Raw genomic sequence first — 22,829 nt, 5'->3', positions numbered from 1 at the left:
CTACAGGTAGACTGCATGTATAGTCTAGACCTTATAGACATAAAGCCTAGCTGTCACTACTCTACAGCTAGTAAAAAACTGCTAAATTTTGGCATTGTGCCTTCAACAGGTACTAGACAAAGAATGACGTTGATATCATGTATACGACCATCATGAACACGACCTGATGATGAAACAAAATTCCCTCATGAGTTATCTCAGTATACAAGTCCGCTTCAAGGCGGTGCCACTTTAGTTACTTGTCGGCGAAGTGATCTCAGTCAACAAACCCCGTCCGTCCTACAATTGACCGACTGCAATCTCCAGGTGAGACATTTTGCGCGCTTTTGTAATTCTATGTTGGAGATATCTAGTTACGGTAGGACTAAAACCCCTATACGCGGAGACGCCCGGCTATAGCCGTGTGCTTTATCTACTTCGAGTTCTTTCTAAAGCTCGCAATCTCACTGCACCAAATGACAATTTCTGTGCACGCAATAGGTTTGCTATGTGGAAAAAGCAGAAAGTAGCTATCATGCAATTGAGCTTGAAATGAAAAGGTACAGACTAGTGTAAGAAGTCCTCAAAATAACCAATTTGCGCAAAATCAATTTCAAATAGTCAACAGAAAAACGCGTACTTTGCTGACATAAAAAGCGTAAGAAAAAGGTAGTCACTATCTGGTAAATACGTCACAAATCTACAATACATTGATAACATTTGTGTCTTTTCTTGTCACTCTGTCGTGTGAATAAACGACCGCATCTGTCGCACTTGATTCCGGCCTTTGCTCGTTCCCGGGGATTTAGGCGATTTTGTCCTCTGTTGCAATTTGTGTCTTTTTCCCCTGTTTGTGACTTAGACAGTCGCTTGCAGGTAGTGGACAGCAGAGGCTGTTGGTCACGACATCTCCTGGGATCGGCTCTATCACGAGCCTTCTGACTACTTTCGGCATTTTCTAATTTTACTCTTGAAGTGACGATTGAGTTAATTTTGCTAGCACAGACGTTCTTCCACTTCTGCCTGTCCTACGTACGCTGGGACCAGGTGCTTGTTAGGCCAACCATTTTAAGGTCTTTTACAATCCTGTCTTTCCACCGTAGTCTGACCACATGCGCTGGACGGGTTGATGGTAGCCACGCATGAAGCAGCTGCCTGGGCAGACGATGATCTTCCATACGTTCTAGATGACCAAGCCATCTAAGCCGTTGAGCCATCAAAGAGTCTTCTGCAGTTTCAAGATTGCCAAGCTTATGCCTGATGTCGTTTGATGTGATTCGTTCCGATTGTTGTTTGAACTTGTGTATACCCAGCATGAAACGTTGACATTGATTTGTAAATGTCACAAGCCTTGTGATATCTCTTCTAGTCACGGCCCAAGAAGATGACCCATACAGTAGAACTGATAAGACAGTTGACTGGAACAGCATATTCTTTGTTTCAGATGTTACATGGGGAGACTGAAAGACAGCTTCTTTTAGTGCTCCAAAGCACTTTCCTGCTTGTGCAATTCTTTCTGTTATGTCCAGGTCTAAGCTCAAATCATCAGATACGATAGAACCGAGATATTTGGACTGTTTTATGTGTTGCACACTGCGACCGGGAATCCCTATATCAATATCCCCAGCATCTTCAACACACAGTTTGGGACCATAAGTCATCAACTTTGTCTTTTCATAACTCACCGTCAACTCATAGCTTGCAGCAACACACACACACACACACACACACACACACACACACACACACACACACACACACACACACACACACACGTGCACAGACAGACAGACAGACAGACAGACAGACACAGCGCATGCGCCCGTGAGCCCCATCTCAATAGACCCACTACCAATACAAGTCACGTCTAACAAAGTTGTAGTTTCTGGGTTTTCATACATTGTATAGCATTATTCATAGAGCGCAACTCATCAGTCGCAAATCTATATGACCAATACTGCGATAAATAAATGTTTAACTTTTCTACACAGTTTCACCCACTTGTCTTTCTAGCTTTCTAGACTCGCTAAAGTTAACTTCTCTCCCATTTTACCTCAACGTATCGACCCTTGAATGCAGTAGAGAGGCCGCTATATGCAGACTCGGCATCTTTAGGCGACTCGAAAACAAGTACGGCACTCTCTTTCTTGTGTCGGCGCAATTTGAATGCACCAAACTTTGCGGCTACTTTGCGAACACTCTCGTCAGAAAGGCCTGAAATACCCGCGATGCTGAAAGCACGCTGTAACTTGTGAGAAGACTGCTCTTGCTCGGGGTTATCAAGTTTCTTTCGACCCGATGGTGGCGCATGCTGATCGACTTCTTGGCTGAATGCGGCGGCATCACCCTTAGGTTTTGGTGAAAGTGTGACAACTGAAGCCGCGGACGTTGGACTAACATTACCAGTCATTTTTCGAGCAGAAGCGGACACGGATGCAATGGCAGTTTCTAGTGAAGGTTCACATTCATCATCGTGATGTGCAGTTTCCGAGTCTCGAGTTGTCGGCGGTAAGTCGGGAGTAGTCGTGTCTCTACCGGTTGCACTTTGTCTCGTCCGAGACCGTACTTTTGGTGTATCGTCAGATGTGTTGGGCTTCTGTTTGACAATTGTTTTCTTGTTCTGAAACGTTGGTGAAACAGAACTATCCGTAGCACGAGCTACATCTCGACGTGACGTAACAGCCGCTGTCACTTCGCGGTTTTGACTGGATTGTCGGCCGGTATTGTCCGCAGTTCTGTTAGAATCTGTTGCCGCAGAACGCTCGGCCATTTTTTCCTTTATAATATGCTCAAAGTCAGGAATCTCCCCATTAGCTTCTGCATCACACAGATTAGCGTATGTCTCTTCGTCGAGTGCGTCAAAAGCAACCGGTCCTTGCACAGTAAAGCCAACGCAAAACCACAATTTTTCCCGCCCTTCCGAATTAGGATTGGGATCTCTGTCCATACGTATTCGTATTCCCTTGTAGTTAATCATCCGTGCGTCCTGTCGAATGCCTTGAAGTCTAGCCAGTCGTGTCCACGCAGGATGACTTCTCCACCATTCGGGCGAGTTAAGATAGAGGCCTTCGGTCTTGTGACGCTCCAACGAACCTCCCCAATGCGACACCCTACTATACGGTACAAAGACATATTCGCCTCTGTTTCTGCCAACGAAGTACCGTGGCCTCGCTCTCTTGAACTGAAATGGTTTCTTCTGCATCAGCAATTCACAATCGCGAAAAGACTCAATGGCGAGCTTTGGATTAGCCACAAACAGGTGTTGATCATTTGGAAAAGGAAAATGGATCATTCCTCGAAACATAAAAGCCCATTCTGACTTAGGAAAGTCAATGCAGCAATTGTGAATCAATTCCACGATATCGCTCCACGGCGGTGGCTTGTCTAGATCTGATTCCAAGCATGCCCGTACAAGCATAACAACAGTAGAACTTCCTACTTTGTGCCCTTTCTGTTTCACAACGGGCATGAGAAGGTCGATCAGTTTCTTCATAATTCGAGAAGGTAGACTGTTCCAAGAACTAAATGGATTCTCTTGACTATCTTTTAGAATCGCGTCGGAAAGCATCTCCCTCATCTTGGGGTTATGTTCCCAACGTGACTTATCGGCATATATTTCTTCTCTCTTGAACGACAACGTTTTGTAAAACTGTATCTGTAACTCTGAAGCAGCGAGAACAGCACTTCTCCAGCGTCGTTGAATTGGCTCTTCTGTGGAACGATCGGCGTGCACTGCGCTCTCGTGCTGAAACACAGAGTGCAAAAGGTGAAGGATGCGCTGGACTAAAGACTTTAAAAGCTTCTCGTGTTGTGGAGACAAAGATTCAGGGAATTCGGTAAACTCACCACTGACGTACGCTTCGAATGACAACCCATCACGTGTGTAATACCTTTTCTCAAACGCTGACCAACCCTTTAGAATCTGGAGCATTTTAATGCCAACTTGAATTTCTCCCACCAGAGGATACCAATTACGGTACTTTTGAAGACACGACTGAGCCTTCTTAAATGCCTCAAATGCCGAGTTGGTAATGGTTAGAGCTTGTTCTACGTCAGTAGTAGAGACATTTACATCGCCAGCATAACAATCCAGTTTTGTTTTATAAATTAAACCTTCTGTACAGTGAATAGCACTGACATTCGGCTGAAGTGTGTGAGCTTCGCGTATGCATTCTAAGGCGACCGCAAACCCATCCCTATCTGAAACATCACCTTCCCCAGATTTAGCCGACAGATCACCTTCCGCGGAGTCATCACTTTTCGCGGATTCACTGCCTTGCAGGTACCCTAGACGGATGTCATCAGTCGGAATCAATTGTAAGCTATAGTATTCATTAGCTGTGATCTTTCTGGAGAGTAGCTCGCATATGTAATCACGCAAGAACGGCTTCACGTCCCCATCCCGTATTTGCAGAGCCAAGAATCTGGCGAAGTGCTGCCAAGCATACGGATTTTCTCTGACAAACGTGCACAGCGTAAACCACAACGCTACGGCTGTGTCTACATCGTATTTGTTGGAATCTAACACTTCTGTTATAAAAAGAGAATAGCGGCTGCTCTTGGTCTGTTGCGGCTTGTGACGGTAGAAATCGGTTGCAATCTCATCGTACTCGTCGTACCATTCATCGCCTTTATGAAAATATGTTCGTTTGGAAAACAGTTCACAAGCCACTTCAGCAAGGTACTTCGTCCCGTACGATTGCCCTTGAAGCGTTGTAGACATGAAATCAATTGCCGTTTGAACCAGATCTTTCTCATTGAGTATGATTTCTGCAACCAGCCGATGAGCTGGTCTCCATCCGTAGTATACATATTTATCTGTAGTTTCCTGAATTTCGAGTAGTAAGTCGCTGCACGACGGACTGATGCTTCTCATACTAAAGTGTTCGACATCTTCTGCTGACTTAGACAGGTAAGTGTCCTTGAAACAAGATCTGGGTATAGACATGTGACCGTAGATATAAACGAAGCTGCAAAATTGGAGTAACTGCTGTTCAATGTAGCTCATCTCATTGAGTCTCCGATTAACGTAGAGCATCAAGCGCTCCTGATTGTAATGTTTGCCAAACAGGCGCAAGCCAAAGTAGAACAGCCGTCGATCACGATCAACATCTTGCAGCAATTTGTTCCTCTTGTCTTGGCTTTGCTCTAGCTTCCAAATGATAGCCTTGAGACCGGTTACTTCAGCTTGTTTAAGCTCGGTCGGAACTATAAACGTGGCATCACCTTCGATCTCGTCTTCATCCATGTCATATGACAAGGCCTTAACCTCAAGAACGACACCACGAACGAGGCGTTTAGAAAGCTGAAGAACTAAATTAGAAAACTGGTCAGCATCATCGCCATCCCAGTACAACAACAAAGGCAAGCATTCCCCGCCATGAGAATTTTTCTCACCAAACCTTTGAAGTTCCTCCAAATGTTGCAAAGTTTTCTCAGTAATACCGCTAATGACTGCACAGCGACACTTTGTTTCTTGATGTAAATCCCACATAATTCGTTTTGCCAAGGTGGATCCTCCAGTACCTGGCCGATGCAAGATAGTAACTATAGTAATAGAAATCGGCACTTTAATTAACCTTCCAGCCGACAGTTGACCAGATCTAGCGTTCAAACGATCCTGTACGCATTGCTTCACTTTGAAGGCCAGAACTCGCTTAACATCATGATTTAGCTTTAAATTATCCCAAGAAACTCGTTCACCTTTGTAGAAGTTATCTCTGATCTCAGTTATACGATATTTTGGTACAGGCTTCTTACTCTCATAATAGTCTAACACTTCTATGCTCCTCCACTCGCTCAACTTTTGGCGTGAGACTGGCGTTATAACATCAGAACTTGTAAGGAGAAACTTTGCACCGTCCGCTTCTGGAATAGTTCCCGTCAACTCTGTAATAACCTCACCCACAATCTTCCAGGGTAGTCCGGCTACACAATGGCTACGGACGACTTCATGTCGCATACTGCACGACATCACTAGACTGTCCACAGTACTTTGCTCGTCGCACAGGATCAAAAGTCTCTTCTCTGATTTGGAACTTTGAAGCAGCTTGAACAGACTGAAAACGCTGTCTACAAGCCATGCCATTTCCTTGATTGCACTTTCGCCAAATACAAGAAACATGGCTACAACATGTGGAAATTGTTCTTTCATCATCCTTAGTGCAATGTCTACGTTGCCTTTGCATTGACAAAACCACATAGACTCGTCCAATCTCTCCAACTCTCCTTCCCTTTCGTTAGCGAAAATCCACGGCAACTGATGTGCTGCATGTAGCACCTGCGTTTTGCGAAACATCTTGTTGAACGATCGTGTAAAGTGTCTCTCACAATCATCGTGGTGCAATATTAAAGGCTGAAGAGGAGGATGAGGATTGTTGTCATCAAGACGAGCCGTTACGCACTTGTAAAGCCCATCCCTTTCCGAGCTCGGGTCAAAATCGATCACACCGACTAAAGGTATCAACTTCACAAAATCAAATAGAAACGGTGCTCGTGAGGTACGCTGATCGGAAGGAATGTCGTTAGCAATGACCACATAGTCGAATATCGATGTCGCAAGAGATTTCAGTCTTTCCTTCAACAGCCGAACCAATTCTTCCTGATTACAAGAAGAATCTACAATAAACAAGCCACATTACGTAATGTAGCGTAACAAGAAACTTGCACAGACTAAACCTGATGACGCTGAACTCTTCTTTTCAGCATTTTGCTTAAACTGCTGGCATTTCTGCTTCACCTCATCAGCAAGAACGGTTTCCTGGCTAGCATATCGCTTACATGTCTGACCATTTCGTCGTTCCACTAACATTCTGTTCTTTCGTTCTTTATCAATAAGAGACTCATTTTGGTAAACACGATATGCCTTACGCCCAAGTAAATCGTCATGGTCTTCACTGAACCACCAACAATAGAAAAGGTGAGTACTAAGAGCATCCCACAGAGGACAAACATCAATTTCAAATACGTATCGATCAAGTCGCACAGTGCGGTCATCTCTTGAAGAAGTGTATGTTACTTTAATGGGATATACTTTTATGAAGTCCCTCTGCAGTCTGTCTAGCTTTGAAAAACTCTTAGTTGCGATGTGATGGTTCAGCAAGTCGGTAAACAAGGATTCAATAAGTCCAATCATGTTCTTCTTGACCGGAATTCCAACCACCTGTGAGAACGTTGTATTTTCTCTATTTTCTCTTCCGACAACCCCAAACCCAATAGTGCCCTTGAGTCGCGAATTTAAGCAAGCGGTAATAAACGGAACAGCGCACTTCATCATGCGCAAGGGAAGTACATGTAGAGGCACGTCAATCAGAGACCAGTATTCCAATTCCACTTCATCTGCTTCTTCTGCGCCTTTACGAAGTACACTTCCCATCGGGTACGTCAACTGCAACGGATACTTACGGAAAGCCCGCCTAACACCTACAATATAACCATTCGTGTGAAACACTACAAGTCAAAATACAAGTATGCTGTACTCACAAAATTGTTGATTGACTGAAAAATTGCTTGCACAAGGAAAATGAGAAACCGAACTACTTTCGGAATCAGAAGACGCGGTAGCGTCAGGCAACACAGGAATGTCGCTGGACTGGTCCGAGAGTTCTGTCGTGTTGTAGACTACAGTTTCACAGCAAGCTTCGCGCTGTTGCAAACCGCTGTCGTTGTACGCATGCCTAACGTCTGTGCTGTCTGAATGTAAGCTCTCGACATCTGATTCACTGTGACAAGACGAGACAACCGGTAGAGTAGAAGTCGACGTCGAATCGAGCATCGAACGATGACTAGACAAATCAGAAAAGTCAGATGATGCCGTCGCTCGTTCATTGTCGTAAAATTTCATTGCCTGATCTGTTACAGCGGGTTTTAGTGAAGACTGGTCCTTTCGTCTCTGTTTGAGTCTTTTTCTTCTTGAAGAAGCAGCATCCCTCTTGACGTCCACCGAATGGTCATTCGTATCTCTGCCGACCGTCGAGTAATCCCTTCCTGCAGCAGATTCTCTGTTAACGACGCCCAAAGCTTCTACCGTTCTTCTATCCTCGTCGGCACTGGAAGACTCCGATTGGCGGTGGTTCTCGGTAATGTGATCTTCACCTGCACGAGGCAGTACGTCAGTCTGCGTTTGTGTCACGATTTTCATCGGTTCGCTGACGATGCTGAAGCCAGTGAAAGCACCCAAATTTGCAACGTTGCCGACAGCAGTCTCTGTAGCCACGTGTGGAGAACTCTCTAGCAACTCTTCCTCGTGTTCTTCACGATGGGCATGCGCAGACACCAAAACAGCACCATTTTCGTTCACCCCGCTGGAGTTTCCCGGCAATGCGCTTACTGTTCCGGTTCCGGTAGCGCAAACAGCGTCGAGAAATCCCGTTTGCACTGGTGATGTTGCTTTCGCAGCCTCGTCAACAACGTGAGAAATTTCACAGTCATTACTAGATTCGACCTCGCCTTCTTGGGTCATTCTAGACTCGGTCGGAGAAGGTTGTCTCCCTGCTAAATAATTTTCGTCGTTATTAATAGAATGTAAACTTTCATTTCGACTGTCACCGTCAAGTAACGCGGGCTCTGTTCGGTGAACAAGTGGACTCTGGTCTCGTGACCGTTGGTCTGAAAAACTAGTACGATTTTCCCGTCCGTACGAGAGTGGAACAAAGCCTACAAAAAACACACTAAGTACATAGTAGTGACTGCATGCAGCTTACTATAGAGAGTCCCCTTTCCCGTAAACTTACCGTTTAGAAACCTAATATCGATTGTAGATGTTTCACTGTCACGGATATCAAGAATAGATAAATCAGATTCCTGCTCTTCGTCAATTTCTGCCGTTCTGCTGACAAAAACGAATGAATGTCCGGGATATTTGCTGCTAATACTATTCCGAAACAGTTGAAGAGAACAGTTCGGCTTTTCTTTTAGCACTTTGGTAGGGCCGTTCTCAAAACGTAACCGTACAATCTGTGGCAACCATTTTGGCAGTTCCTGAACAATACTGTGCGCATGACCTAGCTTCAGGCCAATCGTCTGCACAAGAAATTCGACCTTAACCTTTTCTAGACTTTGGATGCTCTCAAAACCCTCATCAACGAGGGTATCCACACAATTTTTCACTGACTTGCGCCCGATGCCAAGAGAACCAATCATTTTTTTCAGCTCTGCCGTGTTGTCGTCCAAGGCATCGTCTTCACTTTCACCAGCATTACGGGATATTGGAGAATACCTTGTAGAGACATGACGCAAAGAATCTGAAAAAACCAATGACCTTGATGAATATTGTCATGCAGAACCATGTGTGTCTGTAGTATTTACTATGTTCTGGTGATCGCGTCCGCCTTTCGTTGTCCCCTCCACCACAAAGAGTCAGGCAAACGTCAAGACTGGACCCAGTCGTAATACCTTGCTCTTCTAGAGTTTGGAAGTCATCGAGCTACATGCACAGCAGCGACAAAACACTACAAGACAATGTATACGAAAACGAGGTAATCATCGTTACCATTCGATGTCGTGCGGTTCGAGAATGTAGCATCAACACATTTGCACCTATTCCTGTCCTCATTTCCACGCTGCATTTTATGTGGAATCCAGTAGTACACGGAGAAACTGGTACACACAAATGCTCCGTTCCACAACGCACAAAAACACAAAAACTAAAATGTAAGTAAGCAATTATACCTACTGGATCCATACGCTCATTATAAAACCGTACCGTGTACGCTTGTCCATTTCCTTTCTTGTGTAGAGTCTAAGTGTACTCTCTGTCATAAAAACGAGATCATACAAGCGATTGTTGACATAACTTGCACGTAAATTTTGACAAATAAAATCTAATTGTTACCTGCTGACTTGGAACAACAGGCACGAGACGCAGGAGCAGACCGTTGTTGACAAATTGTGTCAGCTAGTACAAAATGTACAACTAACTATACAACAACGACAACGCACGTGTACAAATGCACAGAGAAACACACATGGCCAAACCAAAATACCTCACAACTACAAACTTTTCCACAGTTTACAGTGTCAACAGTTTGAGAAAACAGAAAATAATCCAAATCTCCTGTCCACCTCTGTATATATACTGTAATCATCAGTGCAAGGTAACCATCTAATCTCAAATACGACTGCAAGCAGCCAAACAACGAAAAAATTAATGACTTTGAATATTGTTGTACATTGTACGTCCACGTGCACCCCAAAACAAGGGTTCTAGCTCTAACATTCTGGCAAGGTAAGCAAGGTAAGCTTAACCGACCTCCATAAGAAGAAAAAACGACAATGAAAAATATGCATGTGATCAGAAGATATAAATATTCTCTGACTGGTGGCTGCGTGACTGCTCCACTAAACCCATGACCGGAATACATAAACTAAATAAAAAAACAGTTGCTTGTGTACTTTAGGAACTCGATGAGAACTCTTCATTAGCCCATGACCATGATGGTTGTGACCATAGAATAAGGTAAGTAATAAAGCAGCCAAAACTAAACCATGTATACATACGATACATTCTTTTGTTAACAAAAACCAAGTAGTAAGTCTATTACATCAAAACTACTGATTCCAGCATCACAAGCTCTCCAGTTATTAAAAATAATAGTCCAATTAAGTCCGCAAAAGTTCCCAGAGTCCCCAAAAGTTCCCGTAGTCCCAAAAGTTCCCGGAGTCCTCAAAAGTTCCCTTAGTCCCTCAAACCCCAATATTCCCAGTCCCCAAAATTCCCCACATGGATCAAGCGTTTCAATTAAGTCGCCACAGACCTCAACCTTGGGCAGCCACACTTTTTGCAGACGGACGGCTATAACGTTGAGGAAAAGCTTGTGAGCTCCCGATTACAAAATAGTCGATTGCTAGCTCTTGCTTCTAATCTTCTAGTACGGCAATCAGACAAACGTTTAGGCATTTTATAGCAGCAAACATAAGACAGACTGAGATCGTGTGACAAAAACTCTAGACAGGAAATCAGGCTTCACCTAAAAATTAGAAAGGTAACACGGCTTCACAACAAACCATCCGATTCGTACATCAGACTGGGTGGATATGGTGCACTCTACAAACCAGAAAAGACTGCGACTTTGGCTGAAATTTCCACGGGCAACACCCAACATATATACATCTCCCCTAGCTATCATCACGTCCTGCTGTTAGAAACGTAGACAGGTAAAATGTGGAGATGCTCAGGCTCCAGGCCTAAAAAGTTAACTAGAGTAATCAGGCTTCAGAAACTTGACAGGATGTGCTATCTAGCTAGCTACGCCCATGGATACACTATGCTACACTTAATTTCTAAACGTTGTAGAGCGTATACAACTTGGGCGGATCTACCACAGCGTTGCAGCTGCATCGCTAAAGATTTTAGATTGCACTCACTCAGTTCTTGCTCACACATGCAGAGACTGCAAGTACAGACGCGTCTTCGGTTGATGCAGCGTCGAGACGACGTCCAAGCCATCTCTGGATAAAAAGACACCGCGGCTGGTGTAACCAGGAGCACCAAAACACACAGCTCAAATACAGGATGTGTATGGTTACCGCAATCAAAATTATACGGGGGTGTAGAGCTTCTGAAGCTTGTGGGCGAAACCCGTAAATCCCGGATAAGTAATCAGTTCATGCACTTGCAGTTTGCAAAAGAAGTAAATAGTATGAAACATATGAAATAGTTTGACAAAAATTTATATTAAAGTAATAATGCCGTACCTATCCATGCAGTTAACTAGTTATCTCTAACTTAATACTTGTTGCTTGAATTTGAAATCTAGCCATGAAGGTGTGGCTTATAATAATTAATTTAATTTTCCCTACCCTCTAAACACGTCCACAACGTAAAGAACAGCAGCTGCACTAGCACAGCCGCGACATTGGCTACGTAAGGTTTGACTACAACATTTCCGGACCATTGTAGTAGAATCCCGGATCTAATCTCGGTCATTTCCTAATCTCGGTCACTCGTTCTCTACAAAATAGCCGTGGCGTACCTCAGCTGCTATGCCAGCGTCATAGTCCTACTGGATAGCAACTATGTAGAGCAGGTTACATCAGCAATCGACGTAACGTCGCTGCTCTAGAACTCGAAAACCAATGGCACCTATTCTCGGTCACAGAGTATCATATCTCGGTCAGTGCCTGCCATCTCGTTTCTACAACTCCGTTTGAGACGTAAGTTATCTCTATCGACAGGCTCATCCTAGGGCTTTCTTTTATCAAATTGTTGGTTTTGTCTTGTCAACGTCTACTCTTGCAGACAACGAGGAAGACGGATGACCCATGGGACATAATCTCGGTCACCTGATCTCGAGTGATTTCTCCCTTTCAGACGAAGATTTGAGGCGTTCTTCTTGGCTAACGTAATAGTCCTCGCCTCTAGCTACTACACCTACCGGGTGACGTCAACGTTCATCGTGATGTAGCTACGGCAGAACGTGAATTCTGAGGGACAAATACTCGGACATCCGGGATCATATCTCGGTTAGTCGCTCTCATCGCTTTTCTACAATACGGATTGAGACGATAGTTATGTTTATTGAAAGGTTAGCATTTCGGATTTCTGCCATTGAATAACCAGTTTTGTCTCTTCTATGTTTACTGTCTCAGGTCAGTGAGAAAGGTGTCGTCGTACGGGACATAATCTCGGACACTTTATTTTGAGAACAGACGCGTGAATAAGAATCTGAGTAGCATGTGTGGTGCAATTTGTAGCGTACTGTTCTTGTAGAGCTTTATTGTGTAGAATGTGTTTGTCAAACTACACTTTGGAAAGCGTTGCACATCTATGCTGCAACTGTACGTGTCAATGTTACAAATGCAGTAGATGACTCTGAATTTCCACATTTCGTGGCAATTACGACAGTTTTCCTACCTGTTTTTATTTTCCTTGGCTGATATAATGATTCTTTAACCTAGATGGGATGCTGATTTTATTTAGGAGAATTAATTTCTCCTCACCAGATCTAGGTAATTTTAATTAATTAAGTTAGAGCTCTAAGAGAAGTTGACAGTTGTGACCAAAGAGAGCAAGGCTTCTCATATTACAGTTATGAGGTTGTGAGACAATCATAATCAGCTGCAGTCTGGTGAAAGTATCTGATATGCTGTTCTATCTAGACCAAGCAGCAGTAACATAATGTAGACAAATTTTACATTTTAAACAAGATTGTAGTTTAATGCAGAGATCTGGCAAGCTGAAAGTGCATCTTGTGATATTCTGTATGCGCAGTACCAAAAGGAAATCAATGTATATGTATAACAACATATGTCATTACATCAGTCTATTTTGTGACTACTAAGAATTGAAAATGCTGGAAACATCTGGTCACCTGGCATACACCTGTACACTTGCAGTACCTGGCAAACAGAAGGTAATAATACAGTGCTAAAGAGCTCCCACATCACATACTGCCAGTAATTAGACAAGCTGAGCTACATTAACTAAACTTGTGCTCACAAAACTACTGTCAGGTGTTGCAACTGGCATACATCAGATACACCTGCAAATACCTGGCAAAAGACTAATGCTGTACAAAGAGTCTCCAGATCACACACTACCAGTAAGGGTAGACAAGCTGAGTTACGTGTGTTCAAAAACTACTGTCAGGTGTTGTCAACTGGCATACATCTGTAAAAGTCTCTCATACACCTGCAATCCTTGACAAAAGGCTAATGTACAGTGCAGTACAAAATAGTCCCCAGATCACACACTACCAGTAAGAGTAGACAAGCTGAGCTACATGTGTTCACTAAACTACTGTCAGGTGTTGTCAAGCAAGAGAAATGTTGTCACCTGGCATACATTTGTAAAGTTTCTCATACACCTGCAATACCTGGCAAACAGCTAATACAGTACAAAATAATCCCCAGGTCACACACTGCCTTGAATTAGACAATCAGGGCTACAACTTGTGTTAACTAAATATTGTCAAGTGTTAAACAACTAAGTGAGTAAACACCAGACATATACACCTCACCTGTAAAAGGTTAGATCTCTCATACACTCCTAATACATAGAAAAGAGCTAATGCAGTATATAAAAGAATTCCTCAGATCACGCGCTACCAGTTCTCCAGTTTGTTGTCCAGTGAGAAGATCTGCTTCATACCTACAACGATCAACAATGGCACAGGCTTGGTCTGTGAAGAACCAGATGCCACTCAAGGACAGGACCATCCAGTCCAAGAAAAATGACAAACTACAGCAACCAGCTTCAGTCGAGCGGTCACAGAAAAACTGGAAAGATGACCCTAATATACGGCGAGCTGTATTTGAAATAAAACGAACTGGAAAAAGTGTCAGGAAAGTAGCCATGGAATACGGAATTCCAAATTCTACACTTCAAGCGTCCGCAAGTAGGAAGATACTAATCGGCTCTTCTCAAGGACCAGCCAAGTACCTTACTGATAAGGAAGAGCAAGCTCTAGAGCAGTCTGTGCTTGGATGTGCAGATGTGAGATATCCACAAACTGTTACACAGGTATTCAGACTATTACTACTCAGAAGTCACCAAATTGTTTGAAACCTTACATCCTGTTTCATCGAATGCTTAGATACTGGCTCATGCTCAGGCCATGCTAGAGCAAAAAGGAATAATGATGGAAAGGCTACAAACAATGACACCCAAGAATTACGTGCACCAAATGTACTGATAAAAACGTTATCTCAATTCTTACCAACAGACTTATTTTAGATAGAACAACTAATTAATTAAGGTTTGCATCATCTAGTCATCATTGCTAGCTAGAGATATAGAATCTGTTAGAAATATAATTCAATACAAAACCTTTCCTAATCAGCCTCAGTCCAGTGTAAACGGAAGTGAAATGCCCGATATAAGTAAGACGACTTAGATGAAAGCTTTCGAACCCAACGAAAGTGCAATAGCGTGTGACCGAGAAAATGTCCGCACACCACTTGGATTTCTCACAGCTCAGTGACAACAACCATTCGCACGACAAAGCCAAGCAACTGAGCGAAAGCAAGCCATAAGATAACCATTTCAATAAACATAACTATTGTCTCAATCCGTATTGTAGAAAAGCGATGAGAGCGACTAACCGAGATATGATCCCGGATGTCCGAGTATTTGTCCCTCAGAATTCACGTTCTGCCGTAGCTACATCACGATGAACGTTGACTTCACCCGGTAGATATAATAGCTAGAGGCGAGGACTATTACGTCAGCAAAGAAGAACGCCTCAAATCTTCGTCTGAAAGGGAGAAATCACTCGAAATCAGGTGACCGAGATTATGTCCCATGAGTCATCCGTCTTCCTCGTTGTCTGCAAGAGTAGACGTTGACAAGACAAAACCAACAATTTGACAAAAGAAAGCCCTAGGATGAGCCTATCGATAGAGATGACTTACGTCTCAAACGGAGTTGTAGAAACGAGATGGCAGGCACTGACCGAGATATGATACTCTGTGACCAAGAATAGGTTCTATTGGTTTTCGAGTTCTAAAGCAGCGACGTTACGTCGATTGCTGATGTAACCTGCTCTACCTAGCTGCTATCCAGTAGGACTATGACGCTGGCATAGCAGCTGAGTTACGCCACGGCTATTTTGTAGAGAATGAGTGACCGAGATTAGGAAATGACCGAGATTAGATCCGGGACTCTACAGAGATTAAATCGACTGGTCTTGGACTGTTTCAAATAGTCCGTTCTTTGTCACGTATAGTAGCGTGCATGGGATCTACTTTTGTAACTCGGAACTGCACACTATGTCCTACCCTAGTATAGGACAAAGCACAAAATCTACTATCATATTCTTTTGCCCTAGACTAGCCATGCAGTAAATCTCAAAGCAGTAGTCAAACTTATGTCCAAAACACACCTACTAGGATACAAGGTCTTGCACGCGTCACTTTAGTAGACATGCAGAAAAGTCTTCCCATGTGCACCGGCCGGATGTAGAGTAGACCATAATATGCATGATTAGGAAGCCTGTTACTACTCTACAGCTATAGTAGAAAAACTGCCAAATTTGGCATTGTGCCTTCAATTTGGTGTTCACAAAGAATGACGCTAGTTGATATCATGAACCTGATGATGAGGCAAAATATCATGAACCTAATGATGAAACAAAAATTCCCTCATTTAGTATACAAGTCCCCTTCAAGGCGGTGCCACTTCAGTTATTTGTCCGAGTTCGGCGAAGTGATCTCAGTCAACAAACGCCGGCCGTTCACGTCCTACTGTATCTGCAATCACCTGCAGGTGAGACATTTGCGCGTGTCTTTAGATAATTCTCTAGTGTAGATCTACGCACGCCCGACTATAGCCGTGCTTGCCTTCTCTAGCTACTTCGAGTTCTTTCCTAGACTCGCAATCTCACTGCACCAAATGACAATTTCTGTGCACGCTAGGTCTGCTATGTAAAAAAGCAGAAGATAGCCATCAATTGAGCTTGAACTGAAAAGGTATAGTCTATTGTAAGAAGTCCTCAAAATTACCTTTCAAATAGTCAACAGAAAAACGCGTACTTTGACGACTCTGGCTTGAGGAGTCCTTTTCCCTTACTTTTCAGGAAGTGGTGACGCAATTTTCTAAATATAGAAAGCGTGCAAATCGGGATCTCCCCAAGTGATAGATAAATTCCTCCTCCAATTTGGAGATGACTCTTACTCTACCATACAATAAATGCATGGCAACGTCTTTGACACAAGTAGTAATCATGGTGAGACTGGAGTATCATCCCTCTAGGCGGCAACCGTCTTGGTCGCCAATGGTGACTATCTAGAAAGCTGGTAGAGCAACAAAGTGTCCAAACAACGAGTGGCAAACAGAGTGTAGGCTATAAAGCACAAGCACACAATTATTTGATTTTAATCAGCAACGGCCCATATTTCTTCCACATCACACAATGCAATGATGTCATTTGTTGCACTTCAGTAGCTTGCCTATTAATTAATAGTACAAATATGACTTAATTAATTAATTTGACTCAGCTAATACCTTACAGCTTGAATTAGTAAGCATCGACAACACAGATTCAGAATCTGGATCATTCTAGGCAACTAATTTCCCAGTAGCAACCTAGAAAATTCTACAACTTCACTCAAACCAATCAGATAAGACAGGTATACTTCAGCAGTCATCAATGTCTATGAATGTTCATACAATCTCTTTGATTTTCGTGTACTATCATTGTCACACAATTGATGATATTCATCCTCACTTCAGTTTCTTGTTAGGGGAATCACAATGAGCAGGTTTTATCCAACCCAAAGACAACGGGAGGCTAATGAATATTTTGCTAGCTTAAGTGAGAGAGACAGAAAAGCAAAAGCAAAACGGTTTCACAGTTTTGTCCTAACCAAGCACTGCAATAAAAAGATGTCTCATTCACAACTTCTCGAGATATTTAATGAATTCTGCAACGTCTTCCTCGATGATCGCCCTGGACCAACGTGTATGAGATTTAGAAGCTACCTGTTTCTGCTAAAAAAGCTAAGTGCACTTGAAGAAGAAACAACATTTCTAGAAGAAAGAAGATATACCATACTATCGTGGCCAAAAGAATTATCAGCTAGGGAACAGCTCATGAGGTACATGTCAGCACATCAGTTCCAGACAACAAACATGTCTACTGGTACACAATCACTCAACAAATCACCCAGTCTTGCTCAAACGATTGTGAGCCTTATTAACCATCACAGGTTGTAATACACTACAGTTATTTGAATTTAACACTGTCTTACATATATTTGTGTGGTTGGGTAGAGAAGCACTTATGAGTGACAAGTGTGAAGTTCAAGTAACAAGCTCACAGGATGCAAAAATCAGATTTCCACCGGTTGTCATTCGAGCTACAGTTGGACGTGTGATTGCAACTGCTGCCAAACCAGAAAGTATTGACATTGAAATTCTGAACAAGTCTAAACTTCATTCCAAGAAACTGTTGCGATGTGGCTTCATTGACCCATCTTCATGTTTTGTACTCGAAGACAGTATGCATATCTCCAGTGGGTTTACTTCATCTGCTAAATTACTACCAGGAACCAGCTATGTTGTCACTTGCACGTTTGCTCCAAAGCATATCGGTGTGTACAAAGGCACACTAGCGTTCGAGTTGCAAGATGGAGAAAGTGGAAACAAATTTCACATCATCCGATTTGTGTCTGGATCAGCACAGGCAAGTGAGAGAGACATGCGGTTGGTACAACCCAAATCACAATATGTACCTTTCAATCCAAAGCCAAGGCGAAAAGGACTTACGATTATCGATGGTGAAAGACCTCCTGGGTAAGGAATGTTTCTGCACTCTTCTAAGTAAAATTAATCAGCAAACTCTTTCAAATGCATACATTCTCTCTATGCATTCATGCACCATTCAGTCATTTGTTCTTCAATGCTTTCCATCAAACTTGTACTGTAACAGAAAGAATTCTGACTCTTCTTTCATTTAGGCCCCATCATAAAATTCCAATGGTAAGAGAGCTGGCTGAATACAGAATACCCCCAGAGATCAATGAACACAAGATCAACGAAAAAGTGTTAGAAGAGCTGACTGCAGATCTTCAAAACTCCCACAGCAAACGTTTCCATACGTTGTTACACATTGAAGAAAAGCAAATGTACCGTGACATTAGACGGTACGATAGAAAGAAAGAATTATCACAAACTCCTGGAGGTTATCTCACACTAAAGGTCTGTAGCTACTAACAAATCCCATATTGTTCTCTTATCATCATTGCAACCTATAACAGGTGGAAGGTCTAGCAGAAAGTAGACCGTCGCTTCTAAAAGGAGATCACATACTTGCAACCTGGGAATCTCATCACTACGAGTACAAAGGTTATGTCCACCGAGTCTACCAAGAAGAAGTTTGGTTGAAGTTTCATCCAAGGTATTCACCAATAAACTAAAATGCTGAAGTTTAAGACTATTTACGTATTTCATTCCGCATAGCTTTCACAAACAATTTATCCGTGGACAAAAATATGATATTCGCTTTACCTTCAATCGCCTTCCACTACGTTTGCAACATCGAGCCCTAGACCTCTCCGACAAGACATTACCTCGAGAGCTTCTATTTCCAACAATCAATGCAATTACCACCTCCTCTATACCAGTTCTATGGAATCCAAAGACGAAACCATTAACGTGAGCAATACAGTACACGATTATACACAAAATTACATTTCAGATAAGTTCAATCCTGTTTAGTTTCTATGACCGAGACGTTGAATCAAACAGGGAACAAGGTCAAGCTGTGGAGATGATTGTATCCGGACATTCACGACCAGCTCCTTATCTCATATTTGGACCTCCAGGAACAGGAAAGACAAAGACAACAGTAGAGGCAATGAAGCAAGTAAAGTCATCTCAAATCATGCACATACCACCATTCCTTTCATGTATGCAATCATGACGTTACTTTCCACTGTTAGGTTCTCAAATGCATTCCTGAAAGCCGAATTCTGGCCTGTGCCCCATCCAATAGTGCTACAGACTTACTGTGCGAGCGCCTATTGACGCACGTGCCAAAAGATCAAGTGTTGCGTCTCAATGCATTCAGCCGTCCTCGGAGTACAGATATACCAGGCACCGTGATGGTAGATCAGCACTTCTTTACAAACAGCAAACAATCTTTCTATATTATTAAAATGCCTATTTCGTATGTAGGAGGTATCGTGCTATGACGATGACACAGGATCATTTGAAATGCCTCAGCTGGCTAAGCTCAAACAATATCGAGTAATACTTTCCACACTTATCACTGCTGGCAGGTATGTGCATTGTGAGCATCAAAATTAATAATGTAAGTGAGTCTAGTGATTGCTTTCTTATACAGATTGGTATCTATTTCCTTGCCATCGAATCACTTTTCTCACATTTTCATTGATGAATCTGGTCATGCTGTGGAGCCAGAATGTCTGGTTCCAGTTGCCGGTCTTCTTAACACCGACAACCCTAAAGGTGGTCAGCTCGTCCTCGCTGGTGACCCAAAGCAACTTGGTCCAGTTCTGAGGTCCCACATAGCCATTAAGCATGGATTACAGACATCGCTTCTGGAACGTCTAATGACACAATGTGATGTGTATCAGCGCAAGTCGTCCTCACACTATAACCCTCATGTTTTGACAAAATTACTACAAAACTATCGATCGCATCCTGACATACTTTGCATCCCAAACGAGACGTTTTATAACAATGAGCTGAAAGTTAAAGCCGATCCATTGGTGAGAACCTCTCTATGCAAGTGGGAGCATCTGCCAAAGCAAGACTTTCCCATCATCTTTCATGGTATCGAAGGCGAAGACCAGAGAGAAGAAAACAGTCCATCATTCTTCAATCCTCAAGAAGCCATCGTCGTCCATAGCTACATCGCACAGCTCATTGAATCTCGAGAAATCAGAGTGAATGCCAGAGAAATAGGAGTCATCTCACCATACAGAAAACAAGTACAATCACAAGTCTAGACTCAAATAACCTTTGAAAGCTGCAAATTCCTTTGGTAGGTTGAGAAAATTAGAACTGTGCTTAGAGCAAAAGGGTTTGAAAGTGTAAAGGTGGGATCAGTAGAAGAATTTCAAGGCCAGGAGAGAAGAATTATAATCATTTCAACAGTGAGAAGCAATCCGACTTTCTTAGCCATGGACCGTGACTACAAGTTGGGATTCCTTGACAATCCCAAGGTTCAAATCCATGCATTGTATACAATTGAAAAAATTAACAAATTTTGTTTCCATATTATGTATAGCGTTTCAACGTGGCAATAACACGAGCAAAAGCTCTACTAGTTGTTGTGGGGAATCCAAAACTTCTCAGCAGAGACAAAAACTGGAACACGTAATTCCGTATCTACATGCTTTTCCATATATAGAGTGATTGTCGTTTGTAGGTTCCTTCAGTTTGTTTGTCGTAAAGGAGGTTACGTGGGTATTGAGTTCAAGGATGTTTCGGTTGCAGATCAGGCCTTGTTAGACAGAATTCAAGAGCTGGAATTACACAGAGAGGATACGTATACTGCATCTGCAGGTGAGCAGGACAACGAACCGACCTCATCAGAAACAGAATGGAGAAAAGAAGAATGATGCAAAGGGCACACATGTACTATGGATACCTGCAGATCGTGTGTATGTGTGTGTACGTTCGTATAAAAGTGGGTTTGCATGTAGGAGTAACAATTATTGCACATAGGCACACTGCATGTGCACTCTGTTGTAGACGACAGCACAAGTATGACGCAGGCACTAAAATGCATTTGAATGTATGAAGTGGTTTGCTCAATCTAATGAAATACGATAACTATCACCCATATGAAATATATCCTCATGTATTAAATTTGTGATCATGCATATATTCTCCTGTGGTCTAGTGCATGCCTAACTCTCCCTCTTTGCAGAAACTGCCCTCTAGAGAACAAAAGCTTCCCAGCCTCAACATTAAAGTTTGTGTTTCAGTCATAGAATGCGTTTGAATAAATCAACAAAAAAGCCACTCTAGCAGTTAAACTCAATTATGCAATCAAAGCAAACACGTTCCTCCTCCTCCTCCTCAATGTGCTAGGACTAACACAGCACACAATCACATCTTCATTGACACTCTAGTAGCGTTTCGGTCTCTGTTAGTCACCTAGCAACTACAGGAAACTGTGCATGTCTGCCAACCTTGGTTGAATGTGCGGTAATGAAGCTAATGAAGCTTCACTGAATGTGAACATGCTACAGGCATGTAATTACATACAGCGCCCCTCGCCCAGCCGGCAACTATTTGGCCACACAATCAAATTGCTCTCTATATCACCCACTAAACCATCCATCATACTCTATCAGGCAAGTACACCATCTGGCAATATATCTATCTACCTTCTACCAACAACTACCTCAACTATTAAAACTGTTCTGTCCTGTCAAGCCTTCAGTGGCTGCACACGGGCATCCTCCTTCACCAGAGCGAACGATGCTTGTATTAGCTTGACGAGCTCGAAGTTTGCCCCACAACACCGGGTTATGAATGGCCAAGATCTGTGCAGCACTGATGGCCGCCATGTCCGCAGACAGCACTGTAGTGCAGCCCAATCCAGACGGCAAGCGCAAAGATGACCAGATATCGTGAGATGACGGCGAAGAGCGGTTGATCACAGAACTGTTGGTGTTACCGGACACAGCCGGACCGAGACCGTTGCTGGTCAAAGCAACGCAATACAGACAGTCGGAATACCCGTCCCTTCTGGTTTGGCAACACAATTTTCAGAGCACCCGGCAGACCCTTTACGCGCAGAGCAAACGTGTTGCTCAACGGGCACACCAGCTTCTTCGCAATTTCGGCCAAATTAGCTCCGAGTTTGTAATGTTCTGTTTCGTATTTGACACAATTTCAAATGTTTTCATTTTGCACTAGTAGGAGTTGACTGTAAGACACGCCTTGCAAATGAGAGCATGCGCGTTGATTGAACTGTTGTACTAGAGTACAGTCTAGGTAGCCCGACGACGTTTGTGATTTCAAACTCGCGCGCTACAATGCTTTCTCATCCGGAGTCGATGTCGTCGCAACGTTGGGAATGGGACTCTGCTCACTGCACGTGTTGGCAAAAACTGAGTGAGTATACACAGTTACAAACTAACTCATTTTAAGTTAATTAACCAGACTTTCTAGAAGTAGAGTGGGGATGGGAACGGTAGATACTTACTTACAGCTAGTTAGGGCAGCTCTTACGTTAGTTAACTAGGATTTTTAGCCTAGAATTGTTGCGTTGTGAGAAAGCAGTGTTCTAGAGATGCTTGTCAACAGGTAGTGTTGATAGACTGTTGCGTACCCGCCATATTGTTTTGTCAAAGGAAGTCCCGTCTTTACCTTGTAGAAAGCGAAAGTATTGCGTTATTGCCTTTTTCCTGTTACAGGACCAAACCAAGTA

At 43.0% G+C, this 22,829-nt stretch overlaps 3 protein-coding genes across 3 annotated transcripts; 1 reads left to right on the top strand and 2 right to left on the bottom strand.

Annotated features, from left to right (window-relative positions):
* Nucleotides 1-504: 504 nt before the first annotated feature.
* Nucleotides 505-11,482, bottom strand: LOC134190362 (uncharacterized). The gene is made up of 9 exons (XM_062658814.1): nt 11,344-11,482; nt 9,812-9,874; nt 9,683-9,731; nt 9,470-9,623; nt 9,286-9,403; nt 8,712-9,221; nt 7,462-8,634; nt 6,658-7,401; nt 505-6,597 (listed from the first exon to the last, which is right to left on the bottom strand). The coding sequence occupies exons 1-9, from the start codon at nt 11,423-11,425 to the stop codon at nt 2,012-2,014; spliced, it is 7,479 nt and encodes a 2,492-aa protein (XP_062514798.1). The 5' UTR covers nt 11,426-11,482; the 3' UTR covers nt 505-2,011.
* On the bottom strand, nt 1,008-1,640 carry LOC134190363 (uncharacterized). Its single transcript, XM_062658815.1, has one exon. It carries the CDS (start codon nt 1,638-1,640, stop codon nt 1,008-1,010), a length of 633 nt encoding a protein of 210 aa, XP_062514799.1.
* Nucleotides 11,483-16,135: 4,653 nt separating the features above from the next.
* Nucleotides 16,136-21,256, top strand: LOC134189831 (putative helicase MOV-10). Its single transcript, XM_062658227.1, has 14 exons — nt 16,136-16,183; nt 16,333-16,386; nt 17,161-17,625; nt 17,690-18,211; nt 18,376-18,616; nt 18,676-18,815; nt 18,878-19,072; nt 19,136-19,283; nt 19,360-19,524; nt 19,595-19,698; nt 19,764-20,373; nt 20,431-20,607; nt 20,673-20,761; nt 20,814-21,256. Exons 3-14 carry the CDS (start codon nt 17,171-17,173, stop codon nt 21,004-21,006), a joined length of 3,039 nt encoding a protein of 1,012 aa, XP_062514211.1. The 5' UTR covers nt 16,136-16,183; nt 16,333-16,386; nt 17,161-17,170; the 3' UTR covers nt 21,007-21,256.
* Nucleotides 21,257-22,829: the final 1,573 nt, after the last annotated feature.

The sequence above is a fragment of the Corticium candelabrum genome, chromosome 14, assembly GCF_963422355.1.
Source record: "Corticium candelabrum chromosome 14, ooCorCand1.1, whole genome shotgun sequence".
In the NCBI taxonomy this organism is placed as follows: Eukaryota; Metazoa; Porifera; class Homoscleromorpha; order Homosclerophorida; family Plakinidae; genus Corticium; species Corticium candelabrum.
Note: the sequence above shows the minus strand (reverse complement) of the source record. Positions and strands in the feature narration are given on the sequence as shown.